This window comes from Apostichopus japonicus, chromosome 3, assembly GCF_037975245.1.
Source record: "Apostichopus japonicus isolate 1M-3 chromosome 3, ASM3797524v1, whole genome shotgun sequence".
Lineage (NCBI taxonomy): Eukaryota > Metazoa > Echinodermata > Holothuroidea > Aspidochirotida > Stichopodidae > Apostichopus > Apostichopus japonicus.
Genome location: NC_092563.1, coordinates 18609130 through 18624226, shown reverse-complemented (window position 1 = coordinate 18624226; position 15097 = coordinate 18609130). Strand labels below are relative to the sequence as shown.

The window sequence follows — 15097 nt, the reverse complement described above, 5'->3', positions numbered from 1 at the left end:
TGAGGCAACTCCCAACCCTAACAGACATTTCGTTCTCAAGTTATCGCAAAAATACTACTTTTTTATCATTAATTGACCTTTGTTGACCTTCGATCACATTACCGTTAAGTTTGAAAATGTTCCCCTAACCAGTTCACAACTTGTCCCAAAATATCAACCTTGTCGCACATTGGCACTGGGAGTTATTGCAGTTTTAATATTTTCGATTTTTGGACCATAACTGACCTTTGGTGACCTTTGAGGGCACCAAAAACAATAGGGCACACCTTCTCCATATGGGGGATCTATAGTCCAAGTTTGGCCTCAATCCAACATTCCCTTATTGAGATAGAGCGTACCCAAGCAAGTGTCACAGACGCACACACACACACACATACACACACACGCACACACGCCAACCTGACTGCATAGGTTCCTTTTGCTAAAGCGAGGAACCAAAAAAACAAACATACCAAAAACCAAATTATATCAAAAAGTGAATGAAAAGTTTCAATTATTAGAATATATCATAAATTTTATTTACATCTGGTATTGAGCTTAAGGAAGAGTTATTGCACCATGCCTCCGCAGTAAATCTATCCATCACTATAAACATAAAAAAACATGAAAAATTACATCATGGATCGAAAAATGTAATTTATGGGCCACCGTAGCTTCCTCCCTCACTCCGACCGATCACAGAGGTCATCATTTGCAATTATCAATAGAGATATAAATTTAATGAAGATTTATCAATAAATATAATTTCTTGATGATGCTTCACAATTGCCATGTAGGTTTTAAGTACATTTTGCTTTAAAAAAAAATTGATAAAGATATTGGTTAACAAAAAACAGTAGAATGATGAATGCCACTTCCTATCATGAAAAATGTCCAAGTTACTCAGAGAATCGATTGTTGTTAATAGAGGCATGCAAAAGATGGCACACAGTTTTCTTTCAGGTGCTGTATCACACCTGTGCATGGTACACACTGAGTTCCACCGTTCAACCATTCGTTGGAAAATTGTAGTCTAATGAATTTGAACAGTCGAGGAGATGTAACCTTTTGTGTAACATTGTCGTTATATCTTTGCCTTTTTATATATTTATGCCTTATATATTTGTTTTAAGCACTTTGAATAGCTGTATTAAGCTCTATATAAATGTAATTTATTATTATTATTATTACTAGAAAGCCCACTTACAATACCATTCACAAATCCCACAAGACAAATTCCATTTTAAAGTTTTCGTCACACAATGTTAACAAGCTACCTCTATGATGTAATTGTCAGAATCATCTGGAATAATTGGTAATGACAGAACTAATTGGCAACTTGTGTGAGGTAAAATTAACAATGTGGGTTGGTCCCTTAGTCTAACTTGTTGCAATCATAATTATAACCAATAGTTGTTGCAATAGGTATATATGTTACATTAACTGTGACATTTTTCTTTCATTAATGATAAGGCACTTTGATAACTAAAAATTAATAATAATCAAGTAAACTTGGTTTCTTCCTAATGATTTATCTAGAACTCACTAAATAACAGTTCATTTTTTAGCTGTAATATCCTATTGATAAAAGTTGAACTGACAAATCAATTGTAAACAGACCAGTTCAAATTTTTCTCCAATTATCAACTTACTATAAACTGGAATAATCTGGATAAAACCAACCTATATAAGGTAAGGTAAACACTTCACAAACCAAACAACCCTTGTCAACTTTCGATCAGGTTTGTCAGTTGATTTTGTTCATGAATCCCTGGCATACATGGAAATCCACACATACGATCTACTCCAAAGAGAATTGGCAACCCCCACACTAAAGGTATACATGGAAATCCACACATACGATCTAGAAGTGGGAACACCCACACTAAATGTATACATGGAAATCCACACAAACGATCTAGAAGTGGGAACACCCACACTAAAGGTATACATGGAAATCCACACATACGATCTAGAAGTGGAAACACCCACACTAAAGGTATACATGGAAATCCACACAAACGATCTAGAAGTGGGAACACCCACACTAAAGGTATACATGGAAATCCACACATACGATCTAGAAGTGGGAACACCCACACTAAAGGTATACATGGAAATCCACACATACGATCTAGAAGTGGGAACACCCACACTAAAGGTATACATGGAAATCCACACAAACGATCTAGAAGTGGGAACACCCACACTGAAGGCATACATGGAAATCCACACATATGATCTACTCCTAACAGATGTGCGAACCCCCACACTTAAGGTAGTCGTTGCACAAAGCAGAGATTCCTGACAGGGACAGTCCAATCCTTACAAAAGTGAGATCCCTGCTCATAAGGGCCTCCCAACATGACAGGAAGATTTCAAATATAATAAGGAGTCCTCACATAGGATCCCCATTAAAAACTGGATGCCCCCTCACAGGAGGTACATTGGCAATATAAAGTTTCATCTACTGCCCGGTCCTCAGATAAAAGCGAGTCCTGTCATTAGAATGAGTTTCTACGGTCATTAGGCTAGGTCTAATAGACAAATGATTTGGTTCGTATGACTATCTGACTCTCATGTCAGGGAATAATTCATTTATCAAATGTTAATGTAGTAGTTTCTATTCCACAACTTTGTTAGTAGTCCCCGATTGATTCACACAGCTGAAGGACAGAACTAAACAACTGAGCAAAATCAGCAAGATTGTCATCACTGCTACCCTTTAAGGAACATTAATGCTCTTATTATCGTGAATTTACCGTATATCACTGTACAGGATTTGAGTCTTTTGATTGTAGGAGCATGCTTGATAAAATATCAGCTTGATTAATGTAATTTTTTTAATATAACTTAATGCCGTCTTAATTTGTTAAAACAGCCCTGATATACATCTTCACAGAACATTTCTCCTAAACTTTAAATTAAAAAATTTGTTGTTAACTGTTAAAAAAAATATGAAAATCAATATAATTAAGAAAGCAATATTTTTTGGGGGAAAGAATTATAGGTATTAAATAACCGTTCTTCTTTGGCAAATATCTTTCTATCAAACACATATTAAAATTTACCAATAACATAAAAATGATGATAATAAGAAAACTATATCTATGCATATCATATATATATGGTATTTAAAAAAAAAAGAACCTTTCTCACCTGAGTTACTCAAAAAGGCCCCCCCCCCAGTCCACAAGGTTTTAATAACCTGTTTAATAACCTGTCTGTATTCTGTGCGTGTGTTTGTCCCTTCTGTTACTGTTACTTGTCATTAAGTCTTTGAAGAAGATCCTGCTGGGATCGAAACATCAGGCCAACTTACTTTTACACATTCTCTTACACAGGCTTTCTAGTGGATAAGCAGTTTGCTAACAGTTTTATTTTATTTTGAAGTTTTTAATACAGCAGCATCGATATACAGTATGATAAGGTCGCTGTTTTCCTATTCCATATGCTAGTTCCCCTTCCCAATGAGCATTTCATCGAAACTATGGTTTCAAAATCCCATTGTCTGTTAATTCCCCCGTATCATATCCAATCATGTGTGCAACAAATGACACAATTGACGATAGAAAAAAAAAAATCAAAAATGGGTTTTAAAAATGATAAACAAATTACAAAGACAAAACAAAGGGGGGGGGGATTGTACCTCCAAGCGATGAGATCATCCTAGTGATTATAGTTGATTTGCATAGAGATTATGACCCTAGGTGAGTCCTGAGTTGCATAGTAACATGACAAATAGAGGGATTATAAACCGATAAGACCAGACATTAGCTCCTGATGGTTTAAAAGTGGTGTATGCTGTTATTTCTTTATCACATTCACAGTTAACTTGTGACATCAGAAGGTCAGAAGGTGACAAAGGCAAACACGTATAAAAATAAAATTGGAAAAAAATATTGCTTTGGCAGGTAAACTTAGGTTAATTCAATCCATTAAGATAAGCACTAAGAAATTAATACCTAAGCTCTGAGCTTCTACTACCACTTTCACCACTGATATAAGGGTAATAGGGGGGGGGGGAGACTGTGATTGATCCCTAGGAGGGGGTCCTTTGGGGAAACAACCACTGATAGGTAGCCGAGACCCTTTAATATCTAATGAGACTTGTGACAGCATTGTTAATATGATCACATGTGGTTACAGGTAAACTTACACAAAAGAATTCACACATTAAGTCAATGTGGAAAACCTGTGTTTCTGGAACCACTTGCACAACTAAAATTACACATTTTCACATAAAAAATATATTTAAGAAAAAACATGCAGTGATGTGTGACAAAGGCCGGGTGCAAACTGGAAGCTGTGTGTCAGTTTTCACCAAATTCTCACAATGTTCACCCAAAAAGCGAAGTATTTTCTAGAATAATCCCTGGTGTCCACACATGATTTTGGAAAACAGTGAAACTACAGACACTGCATACAACAAACCTTTGGTCCTTTTTCCACAAAGTATGAGCACATTATTATTTTAGTTTGCAGCCTTAAACACATGTCCAACTTGGTTTGGTTCACAAACTGGGAAATAAAATCTTGTGTTGGAAATAAAAAATACTGTTATCGAATCAGCTACTCGATATGACCTAATGCACAGAGCACACACGCTAGAAGTTCATGAGAGGGCTTGATAATCTCTGTTCGATCTCAATCCATCCAACTTTCTTGAGTTGATGTTTTGCTTTTAAAGTACGTGAGTCATTTGCATCTCCAGCCTCTCGTCTCTGGAACTAATTATCATTGTTCGTTAAGATTAATCCTAATATCAATTCTTTTAAGCCGCAACTTTAAACACTCATCTTTTCAGCTCTCATTGGGATTGTTCAGCGCCGCCACCATGAATAGTTATTTTGTTCTGAATCTCAGCACTTTAGAAATGTATTATTATACTGTTATTATTATTATCATCATTATTACTATTATTATTATATTTATTATTTTTATTATTATTATAAGTATTATTATTATTATTCCAAAATGTTGGGAGCACTACCTATGTGAGTTTCAATCATTTCTATACTAAACTTTGCTACGATGAAACATTTATCGTAAAATGTCTGATAATAATCTTCTATCACAGGTACGCTTCATTAATACAGAGTTGCGTACCATTAGAAAATTACAAACTTTCGTTAAAAAAAAATTCCTTGATGAAAGTCAACCTAGTTGATTCTGTGTGTAGAGGAACACTGCAAGAACATTTTACACTTGTAGTTCCTAATTTTATGGCATGACCCATCCATGCCATCTAATCTTATTTTTAAAATAGGCCATGCTAAATGGCAGCATTTTTATCATCTTATTTACAACTTTACGTCTCGCAACATGACATGGAGATGTTTACGTGTTTAGTTATCCGAGCTGAAAGAATGAGGTTTCATTCAGTGCGGGCAATAATCTCCACGATACCTCCTTGAGCGGAAAAAATTTCCAGGAACCACCGAAACTAAATGCCTTCTATGGAGGTTGCACACTCACAACGCCGTGCCATAACCTTTCCTTCCTGATTTGATGTCACCCGTGTGTTCTGAAAGTTTATCGAAGCAGGCCAACGTTTCTGCCATCAACTTCAAAATGTCGACACCAGCCATTAGTTGCCTGGAAGATATTGAAAGAAAAATATGTAGGTGAGTATGTCTTACAGAGATATGGAAGGGGGAATTAAAAATGTTGAATATTCATTAGGCTACACCATCTATGTACAGGGAATAATGTAACTGGTACCACATAGCAAAATGCCTTTCAAAATGGAAAACTTGTTTAAAACTAGTACAATGATTAATAGCAGTGTTTGTAAACAGAAATTGTTGTATTTTGTTTACAAGGGACAAAATTAAGGGTCTTCATTACTGCTACACAATATGTAAACACTACGCTGTTCCCTGATATATCTAAAAAGTAAACAGTTTCTAATGCCTCACATCAGCATGAGGTTTTGCACAGCTTGTGAAAAGTCTGTTTTCAAATTGATCAGCCAGTAATATCAGACTATAAATGGGGACAACAAACAAAGGGCTTGTATATAACTTTGCCTTCAGACTGAAGAAAATGTTCATTGCCACAGGACCAGTATACATATATATATATAAAAATGCTCTGCTGAAAACTTCACAATATTTGAACAAACTATGACATAAAATTCCCAAAGTCACTTACCTGTTTCGAGAATTGGTTAACCATGCACTTACCTCATATACATATGCATTATCCTCTAATACACCACGCTCAAATCGATCAAGTCTTTAAACGGGGGGTGTGGCTACCATCCATCCAGGACCTGACTCCTCCTTCCCTCTTTTGACCAAAAACTAACGCTATCGAAACGATCAAATTTGGACCAATGTTGGGCGATCTTACCATACAAATGGTCAATAGAAGAAGGAGGAGGAGTCAGGGTATATATATATACCTTACAATATGTATTTCTTTTGTCCACTATATAGCCGTTGGTAGATTTACTATGCTGTCTGTTTGCTTGTTTACTTACTTCTTCTTTTTATTGTTGCTTGTTTACTTTTCATTTACAAAGAAAGGAAAGGCAACGGTGGATTAAAACATTCAAGAAAATTCAGCAACAGGCTGTACTGGATGAATCTATGGAAAGAAAACAAACTTTATCGAAAGGAAACCTGAGCTTCTTCTACTACTACTACTACTCACTTAAGGTTAGATTCGGCATCTTTAGCTGCTCCAGCTAGCTTGAGAGAGGCAGTGTGGGCTCTCTCCTTTAATTCTAAGACATCTTTACCTTCCTTGAACTTCTTATTCTCTGAGAGTGTCGTACTGTTCTCACTCTGTGGAAGGAAGCAATCAGAACGACTTTATTAGAAACTCAAATGATTTATCCCAAAATCCTGCACTACTCTCTCTGATGGTTATGAATTGTACTAGTTAATATAAAATGTAAATGAAAACTAATTGACTGACCGACTGACTTACTGCAAGAAAAAGCATATTTCTCATAAAAACCCTTCCCTGCCATCAAACTGAAATTTGAATTGGTGGTGGGACAGGCAGTTGATAGGAGAGAGTGTCGTTGGGTGGGGGATTGGTGGAAGTGGGGGGTTGGTGTGAGGAGTGGTGTGAGGGGTTGGTGGGAGACAGGGTTGGTGGGAGGGAGTGTCGATGGGTGGTGGATTGGTGGACGTGGGGGTTGGTGGGAGAAGTGGTTGGTGTGAGAGGGTTTGGTGGGAGACAGGGTTGGTGGGAGGGAGTGTCAGTAAGGGGGATTGGTGGAAGTGGGGGATTGGTGGGAGAGGTGGTTGGTGTGAGCGGGCTTGGTGGGAGACAGGGTTGGTGGGAGGGAGTGTCAGTGGGATTAGTGGAAGTGGGGGTTGGTGGGAGAAGAGGGTAGTGTGAGAGAGGTGTGAGAGGAGAATGAGTGGGAGAGGGGAAAAGGGAGAGACTAAATCATGGCAGGAGAATAACGAACTTAATAATACCTTCAAAGCTTTGATTTCTTTCTTCAAGGTTGTTATTGTGTTCTCTGCAGAAACAGCTCTTTCCTGGAGAGAAACAAGGAAAAGGATGTAATTAAGAGTAGCCTGCTGTAATTAACGAATCCTTTTTCACAGTGTGTGACGTTGAGTCACGAGCATACCAAGTAGCAACGTTCTTCTACATGTCTGGATAATTGGCTGTGTGTGTGTGTGTGTGCATTTGTGTGGCATGTATGCAATAATGGAGTTACATGCAGGTAGAAGGCCATACTTAATACCCAAGTGAATTGATGGTAAGACATTGTTTACCTCCCAAGATGTCATCCTTAGAGAAGCAGGTCAAAGGTTACAGTGATCTACCTTTCTATTGCTCAACTACTTGTTTTGATGAGAATGAAGGAAATTCTGAGAGAATCCTAGATACACTCTAAATTCATGATCAACAACATTGGTCAACTCTACATACATTACCACAAGCTTCTACTGCCTGGGTAGGTGGTTTTAAGTGTTTATGAAGATTGCAAAACCGTACTGTTTTGGTGGGGGAGGGTAAGGATTTGTTGGAAGGGGGATTTTAAACCAAATTCTACATGAGTTAAAAGTAACCTTGGAAATCATATCATTACTTAAATACCTCATTCCATATGTTTGTTTCAACTCAGTTCTATTTGCAAAGGAGAAAAATATTACACACTTATAGACGTTTATTACAAAAGACGTTTGGTTTCAACAATTCATGTCAGTGAAATTTCTTCAAAAAGGTATTATAACCTCAAGTTTGACAAGTGCTCATATTTCCACGTAATAGAACATTTTGTCTCCACTTACAGTGACAAAGTGTCGTGTGGACATTATTTCATACTGCACATTGTCATTATTACACATATCATAACTTGAATGCACTTGCACAATGTTAACAGTCATAATCATGGGAATAAAATCTGTAGAACCTGAAAATTTAAAAAATTCATCTATTCCATTAAATTCCTCTATTTGCATAAAACCCATCTCCACAGTTCCAAACCTGATTAAAAAAAAAAAAAAAATTATTTCTTCACATTTTTAATGATTCTGAAAAATAGTTAATTTAATAACCACATCTGTCTTAATAATTTTCACTATGAAATGATTTATACCAAATGGATGAAGAAATCTATGCTGAATCATTTATAAATGGCCCCTAACTTTTAATCTATTAGAGGGAGTGAAGACTCGCGCAGAAACAAATGTCTAATGTGGGTAATCTGACCTAGTTTCGAATGAGGTGTAACAGAAGTGTTAGACACCACCATCGATCCCAGAAAATACACACACACAGCTTGCTACTGTCGGTAATTAGTAACTAGAGTACAGTTTATACATGTAGCTATGGTCAATACCCACAACAGTCTACATAGCAGTGATGGACATCTCAGGTCCAGCTAAAGATAACAAGGTATCACGTTTCATTACTGTCTGCATTTTGTAGCGACAAGAAGAAAACTTCACTTGCAAGCAACGGAAAGTTCACTTTTTGCAGAGGGCGGCAGGCGGTTTGGGGCGAGTCTTCAATGCCTTTAAACTTACTGTTGTTCTCTTAAGGTTAGCTTCCACATGTTGCACCATGGCTTCTAGCGTCTTGGCATCTTCCGCCTCTCGTAACCTGAGTCTCTTCAATTCTTCCTCCATCGTATCAATCCTGGAGGAGAAACACAAAAACAAACAAATAAAAAACATTTTAAAATGGTATATTAAAACTGGATTGCTTTCTAGCATGACTGCAGTTGATCTTGTAACAGTTGATACAAGCGCTTGGATACGTGCATTTTTTGTTCAAATTGTTCGAGTGGCAATCATGGTAACCAATGTTTCTGTAGGTTTTGACTAATTTGTGACCTAGGCAGTAAATTCACTTGGCAAGCTTGAAAGAAAGCTGATACAATACAGGCACCAAAATATAGTTTAATAGATCTGTTAATAGAGTAATAGCATACAGTAGTACAGTTATTTTTTATAGCATTCAGACAAAGTTATTCCAGAAACACCACTTGCCATTCAAGAAATAAGTCTTTTGAGATCATACCATTTTCACCATTAAGTTTTCTGTTGCTTTTTTAAGGAGCAAACTTAATTTTAAGGAGCATACAAAAAACAATATTTTCTGCATTTTGGCTGTTACAAAGTACTGTAGCAAGTTAATAATTATTCAATCCAAAACAGAATCTGAACACACAAATTCATAAGTATTCAATCCAAAACAGAAAAAAAATATCTTAATTTACATGTTGTAAACTGGAAAGAACCACTTTTATCAGTCTAGGTTGTATTTCTAAAACACTTGTTATTTTAAAGAAATGACCCTTTTCACAGCTGAGTTTAATGATTAAAGTGACTGGATCATGTAGTCTAATACACAGACATTTAGGTCAGTTCCTCAGATGCAGAACAAACCGTAATGGGTAAAAAGTGTACTTTTTGGCTTCAAAATGACGTGTTTATAATATGTTTAAAAAAAAATAAGGACAAATGGTGTGCAGTATCATTCAAGGATGCTTTGTTGTTTACATGAAAATACAAAAAAAAACAGGTTTCGCTTCAGTTATTAGAATTCATAAAACAATGGACTAAACATTAAACACTGAGGCCTGCAATGAGGAGCTGACATCATTGTCAGGTTAACCTTAACAGAGCATTCCAGAGATTAAGAATATTTTAAAGTTGAATATCTTGAAAAACCAGAACAGCTTTAGAAACATTTCCAGTGCTTTAATGTTCCTTTTTACTTTGACTATAAAATATCAAGACTAAAATTATGCCTAAAGTCATTCTTTACCGTTTCATTTGTGCTGCCCCCTCCCCCTGCCCCTTAAATTCAAACTATCCCCCCGCCCCTTTAATTCAAACTATGGGCCTGTCACTTACAATAGTTAACTCTCATTTGTTGAACAATAAAAATTTCACAAGACCATCTCAATGAAAACAAATTCTTACTTCTGTAAGCTGTAGGTGAAAAAAACAAACTCGGAAAGCAGTGACACAGTTCAACAGTCTGCTGCATTAGAGCGTTTCCATGCTTCGCATTTATTGAATGTCTGAGAATAAAATGTCTGCTTCCTTCCTGTCATCATTACTGATGAAAATTACAAAGGAAGTGATTTTACTACTGCTAAATCACATGATGGTAAACATCTATACAAGCTACAGATTTAAATTCTAATTTGAACTGTGAGGTTGCTAACAACAAGTGAATTAAGCTGATGAGACACAAACAATGAAGGACTTTAATAGACATTAAAGGGGCATGATGTTAGCTCTAATCGTAACTAGACAGATTTTCAAATGGTTAAAAAGTACTACATGTACCGTATTATTGCTGATGGAATCAATTAGACAACATTAAAGAGATTAAAATTAAGAAACAATTGTGTTGTTATTCATGTGAATATAATACAGACCCAAACAAACTAGGTAGTTTGAATTTGAGTTAAACGTATTTACAATGATAAATCCCCCACCAACACCAACGGCCATCCCCCTTAATAACAAAAACCAGCTGATTCAGTATTTCAATTCACATCACCAATTAAACACAAAACATGCCAATCAACCAAACGTATATCTATATATATATATTATATTTATATAAATATAAACAATAAAAACAAAACAATTGACAAAAGTGATAATTTATGTATGTCAGTCTGTTTTGGGCTTTATAGAGATTTGACAAAGTTGTGAATGTCAGTTTAAAACATCCTTAACCTTATTTTAAGCTACATGTAATTTCCAAGCCATGCAATAAATTCCATGATATAAATCAAACACAAACAGATACCTATCATGACAACCTATATATATATATATATCATCTCTTCCAGTTTTTACAGGTTCCCATCAATCACATTATAAGGATAAGGTACTTCTTCTCCACAAGAATTAGCTGTTTTTTTACTTGTTGGTTCTTTACCTGGGCAAGCAATATTTTAGTCATAAACATATACCTCAAGGACCAGCCGGCATTGTTGACCAACAAGCCATGCGTCTATACTGTTGAACTGTTGATAAACAAACTTTATAAGTTACTCATTCTCTGGTTACTTTACACATTATTACTAAGAGGTACACATCTGTTCCTTGTATTTTGATTCCTTTTCAGAGGCAAACTGTTGTAAATATGGAAATTATTCGTATGAATAAAGTCCATACATTGATCCATCTTTGCAGACCAGTCCACAGGTCTGAAATATTACCATTAAATATAAACTCACAGGAATGCAGAAAATATAACCATCATATAAACTCAAGGGAATTCAGAAAATTTTGAAGCAAAGCCTCATTCTGAGCCATTATGGAACCCAGCGCTCCATAGCTCAAAGAAACTTTGAAATATATGTATATTTTTTTTTCTTCAAATTTTACTTGAGTTTTCTAATCTTTATTTATCAATTTCTTGGAGTGCTCATGACATGCAATTTAAGTTTTTTAATCTTTTCTCATTATCTTTACTTCATTTTAAGACTGCAAGTTTTTTAAGATAATATACTGAATTAACTTTTATAGATCGAATCTAAGATATTGATACAAATACGTTTAAATTTCTTCCGAATGAAGGTCATCCCAGAGCTGGATCAGAACTGTTCATCGGTGATGTCATCTTTTCAAATTGTGTTCCTCAAAAAGTTTCTTTCTTTTGTGATAGACTTTGTTGTTGATTTGTCTTGTTTTTGTGAATATATTTGCAATATTTGGGTAAATAACTCTCCAAGAATTTTGATCCTCACCCAATTTATGCAATTTATTTGCTTTTAAAGGATATCATCTAACAATGCGGACGAAAGGTTGACGATACACACTGACACTTCCAGTTAAAATACCAACATGAGGAAGTCAGTCTCTCATATCAATTTGTCTTGAAATATTCAAACAGTTTTTATACAGTAAATGCTTCAAGTTTAAAGCATGCTATGAGAATGTGGTGGTTTTTCTCTATTTCAAATTCCGAGTGTCTTTCAGTTCACTTCAAAAAAGACAACAACAAAAATTGAGAGGGAAAAAAATTGTCAAGTTTCACGTAAATAGTCCATTGTTTACTGCATTATACTATTTATGTCACTGAAATACTGTATACTTGCTCTTCTTTGATATGATCTATTGTTATTATTATCATTAGCATTATTTAACATAAATCTTGGTAAAGAACAGCAAAATCAATTGATTGAAACCTGGTATTATACTTTTCAAGGTTTCAGCAACATCACATTTTCATGATCCTTACCTCTTTGCATCTCTGTCGTTAAGCCTTCTTGCCTCGGCTAACTCGGACCTTAACCTAGAATTATCGTGTCTGAGCTTCAGAGCGTCCGGGGAGGAGGCATCCTCCGTGGGGGAAGTAGACATTGACGAGGAATCTCCGCCGGATGGACTGTGATTCCTGGCCGGCAAAGAGTCGTACGGCTGGGTCAAGATGTCTGGGACGCTGTGACTCTTCACCTGGCCTCCGACTCCGTTCCCCTCCCTCACTTCATCGTATTCCGTCCTGTCCTTTCTGGCGGGGGAGGGCTTGCGCTGCTCGTAGTCCGGCCTGTGCCCGTTACCGTTCTCTCCGGAGTGGGTCTTTGGGAACTGCTTGGTTTCCCGTTCTGTCTGTTCCAGTCCTTTGCTCTTGGACTGTTTCTCGCCTGATTTCTGTTTCCTGTGACCGTGTGAGTGCGCTCTGGCACGCTCTCTATGGGGTTTGACATCCGTTTGAGCTTTAGGCCGAGCCGAGTCATCCAGGATTGTATCTGAGTCATTTCCTCTCGAGTGCAGTTCTGAAGCACTCACGGCGCTGAGCATGCTCACTTCCTCGCCCGTGGCGTCGATGTAGTCCACCACCAACTGACTCTTGGGGTGGGGCTTCGAGGGCCCGTTCTTTTGCTTTCTTACGGCATGTCCATGAGTGTGGGCCCGGGCCCTCTCCCTAGCATATATCTTCTTCTCTGGGAGGGGAGGTGCATCGGTGTCTCCAAAGCTGTACCTTGCCCCGTTTCTCACTTTCCTCTGTCCGGGCGATGCACCCTTCCCCCCTTCCACGTCATCGTTCTTTGAGTTCTGAGTGGCATAGTCATAGATGAAATCCACAAAGTCGCCCTCCGTTTGACCCGCTCTGCCCCCCTGCTGTCGTCGTCTATTCTTCTGAGGCGTGGAGGGAGGCGTTGCAGCCTCTGTAGGTTCTGAGGGCGGATTCTTAGCAGCTGGCTTATGCCTGTGCCTGCTAGGGAGCCCGGGACTTGTCGCCCTCCGTTGATTCGGTCGCCCATCTACAGAGGTGCCTGGTTGAGGTGATGGTGGTACCGCACCATGCTGATTGCCCATGTCTTCAACCTGCCAAAAGGAGAAATGAAGATCATTTAATACTTAACAAGAACATGAAAATATTCATCACTTTGTTTACATACATCTGGGAACTGAAGCAATATGGTTGAAAGGAGATTATTACTAAATATTAACATTTGGAAGAGTAAAAATGATGTGGAAAAATACTTATAAAGTATTATTAAAACAGATGAACAAAAGGATAGAACTTAGAATAACATAGTTAGTTTCATAATCACAAAAACCTGAAAAAGGTCATTAACATTATTACAAACAAATTTGAAAAAAACAAAGACCTTTAAGGAATGGGTTCTTCAGCATTTTGACAGAGGGCGCTGTAATATCGGTCCTTATGTTTGTGATCTTGCCTGTTTACAGATGTCTAAATCAAAATAATATGGGCTTGTGAAAACTCTCACAAGCGTGCAAAACACGCCAGACGAACTTGCACAGACATGTTGGGTAATTAACTAGTTCAAGTTTCTACAAGTTAAGACAGACAATACACTTTTAACGTTCTTAATTAAAACAATTAGCTTGAAACTTCAAATATCAGTTATAAAAGATCTCTTCTCCAATAATTACGAATGAAATTGTACATTACACTTTCAGTTACCAACTCTAGGCACCATTACAGTATGATCTGTACCTGTAAGCCAGAGACTGCATATACTTGTCAAGGTTTGTGGTACTAGACAGGATAAATATGACAGCGCCCTCTATTTATTTTGGATGTAGCAATCATAAATTTCCTCTTTTTCAAAACTGGTTTATTTCTTAGTCAGGTTTCTGTTGTTGATTTAATACTTTCAAATTAATGTTATATTGCTTATTATTATTAGTCTTCAACAATCATACAAATAAGAGTGTACAATACTTATGTAATCATTTATTCATTGCATTATTCTTTCCATTAAGTGCTGCTGTGTACAATTTCCACAAATGTGGATTATTGGATAGATACTGTATATGTAGCTAAACCATACAGCCATAACTGTAGAACAGGCATGAGTCATAGACATGATAGCCACAAAATGTGAAGCTATTAATCATTGCACTGAATGTGAAATATTTAATAGTGAATTCATTTAGCTAGCCACATACCCAGTACTGCTGTATTAATAAACAGAGCCAGACATACAGAGCTTGCTATGAACATTCATTAAAGATAATGGATGTAACTGTCAACATTAGTGAAGTTACAGTCAGTTTGATATGATGTCTGCATTGCCCACAAACTGATCTAACACAACTTTGGATGTGTTATGTCTCCATGGCAACTATAATTGTGGATCAAACTGAAATGTATAATTACCACAATTTGTCCGGGTAAATTTGAAGTTTGG

At 36.8% G+C, this 15097-nt stretch overlaps 1 protein-coding gene across 3 annotated transcripts in view; it reads right to left on the bottom strand.

The window, feature by feature from the left end:
• Nucleotides 1–4357: 4357 nt before the first annotated feature.
• The window catches only part of LOC139965307 (uncharacterized), a 28773-nt gene continuing 18033 nt past the window's right edge, over nucleotides 4358–15097 (bottom strand). For all 3 annotated transcript variants that reach the window (XM_071967524.1, XM_071967525.1, XM_071967526.1), the window contains 5 exons: nucleotides 12673–13760; nucleotides 8985–9096; nucleotides 7422–7484; nucleotides 6640–6773; nucleotides 4358–5577 (listed from right to left, as the gene is read on the bottom strand). In XM_071967524.1, coding sequence (XP_071823625.1) covers nucleotides 5454–5577; nucleotides 6640–6773; nucleotides 7422–7484; nucleotides 8985–9096; nucleotides 12673–13760 — 1521 coding nt within the window. In that variant the 3' untranslated portion in view covers nucleotides 4358–5453. The remainder of the gene's footprint in view (nucleotides 5578–6639; nucleotides 6774–7421; nucleotides 7485–8984; nucleotides 9097–12672; nucleotides 13761–15097) is intronic.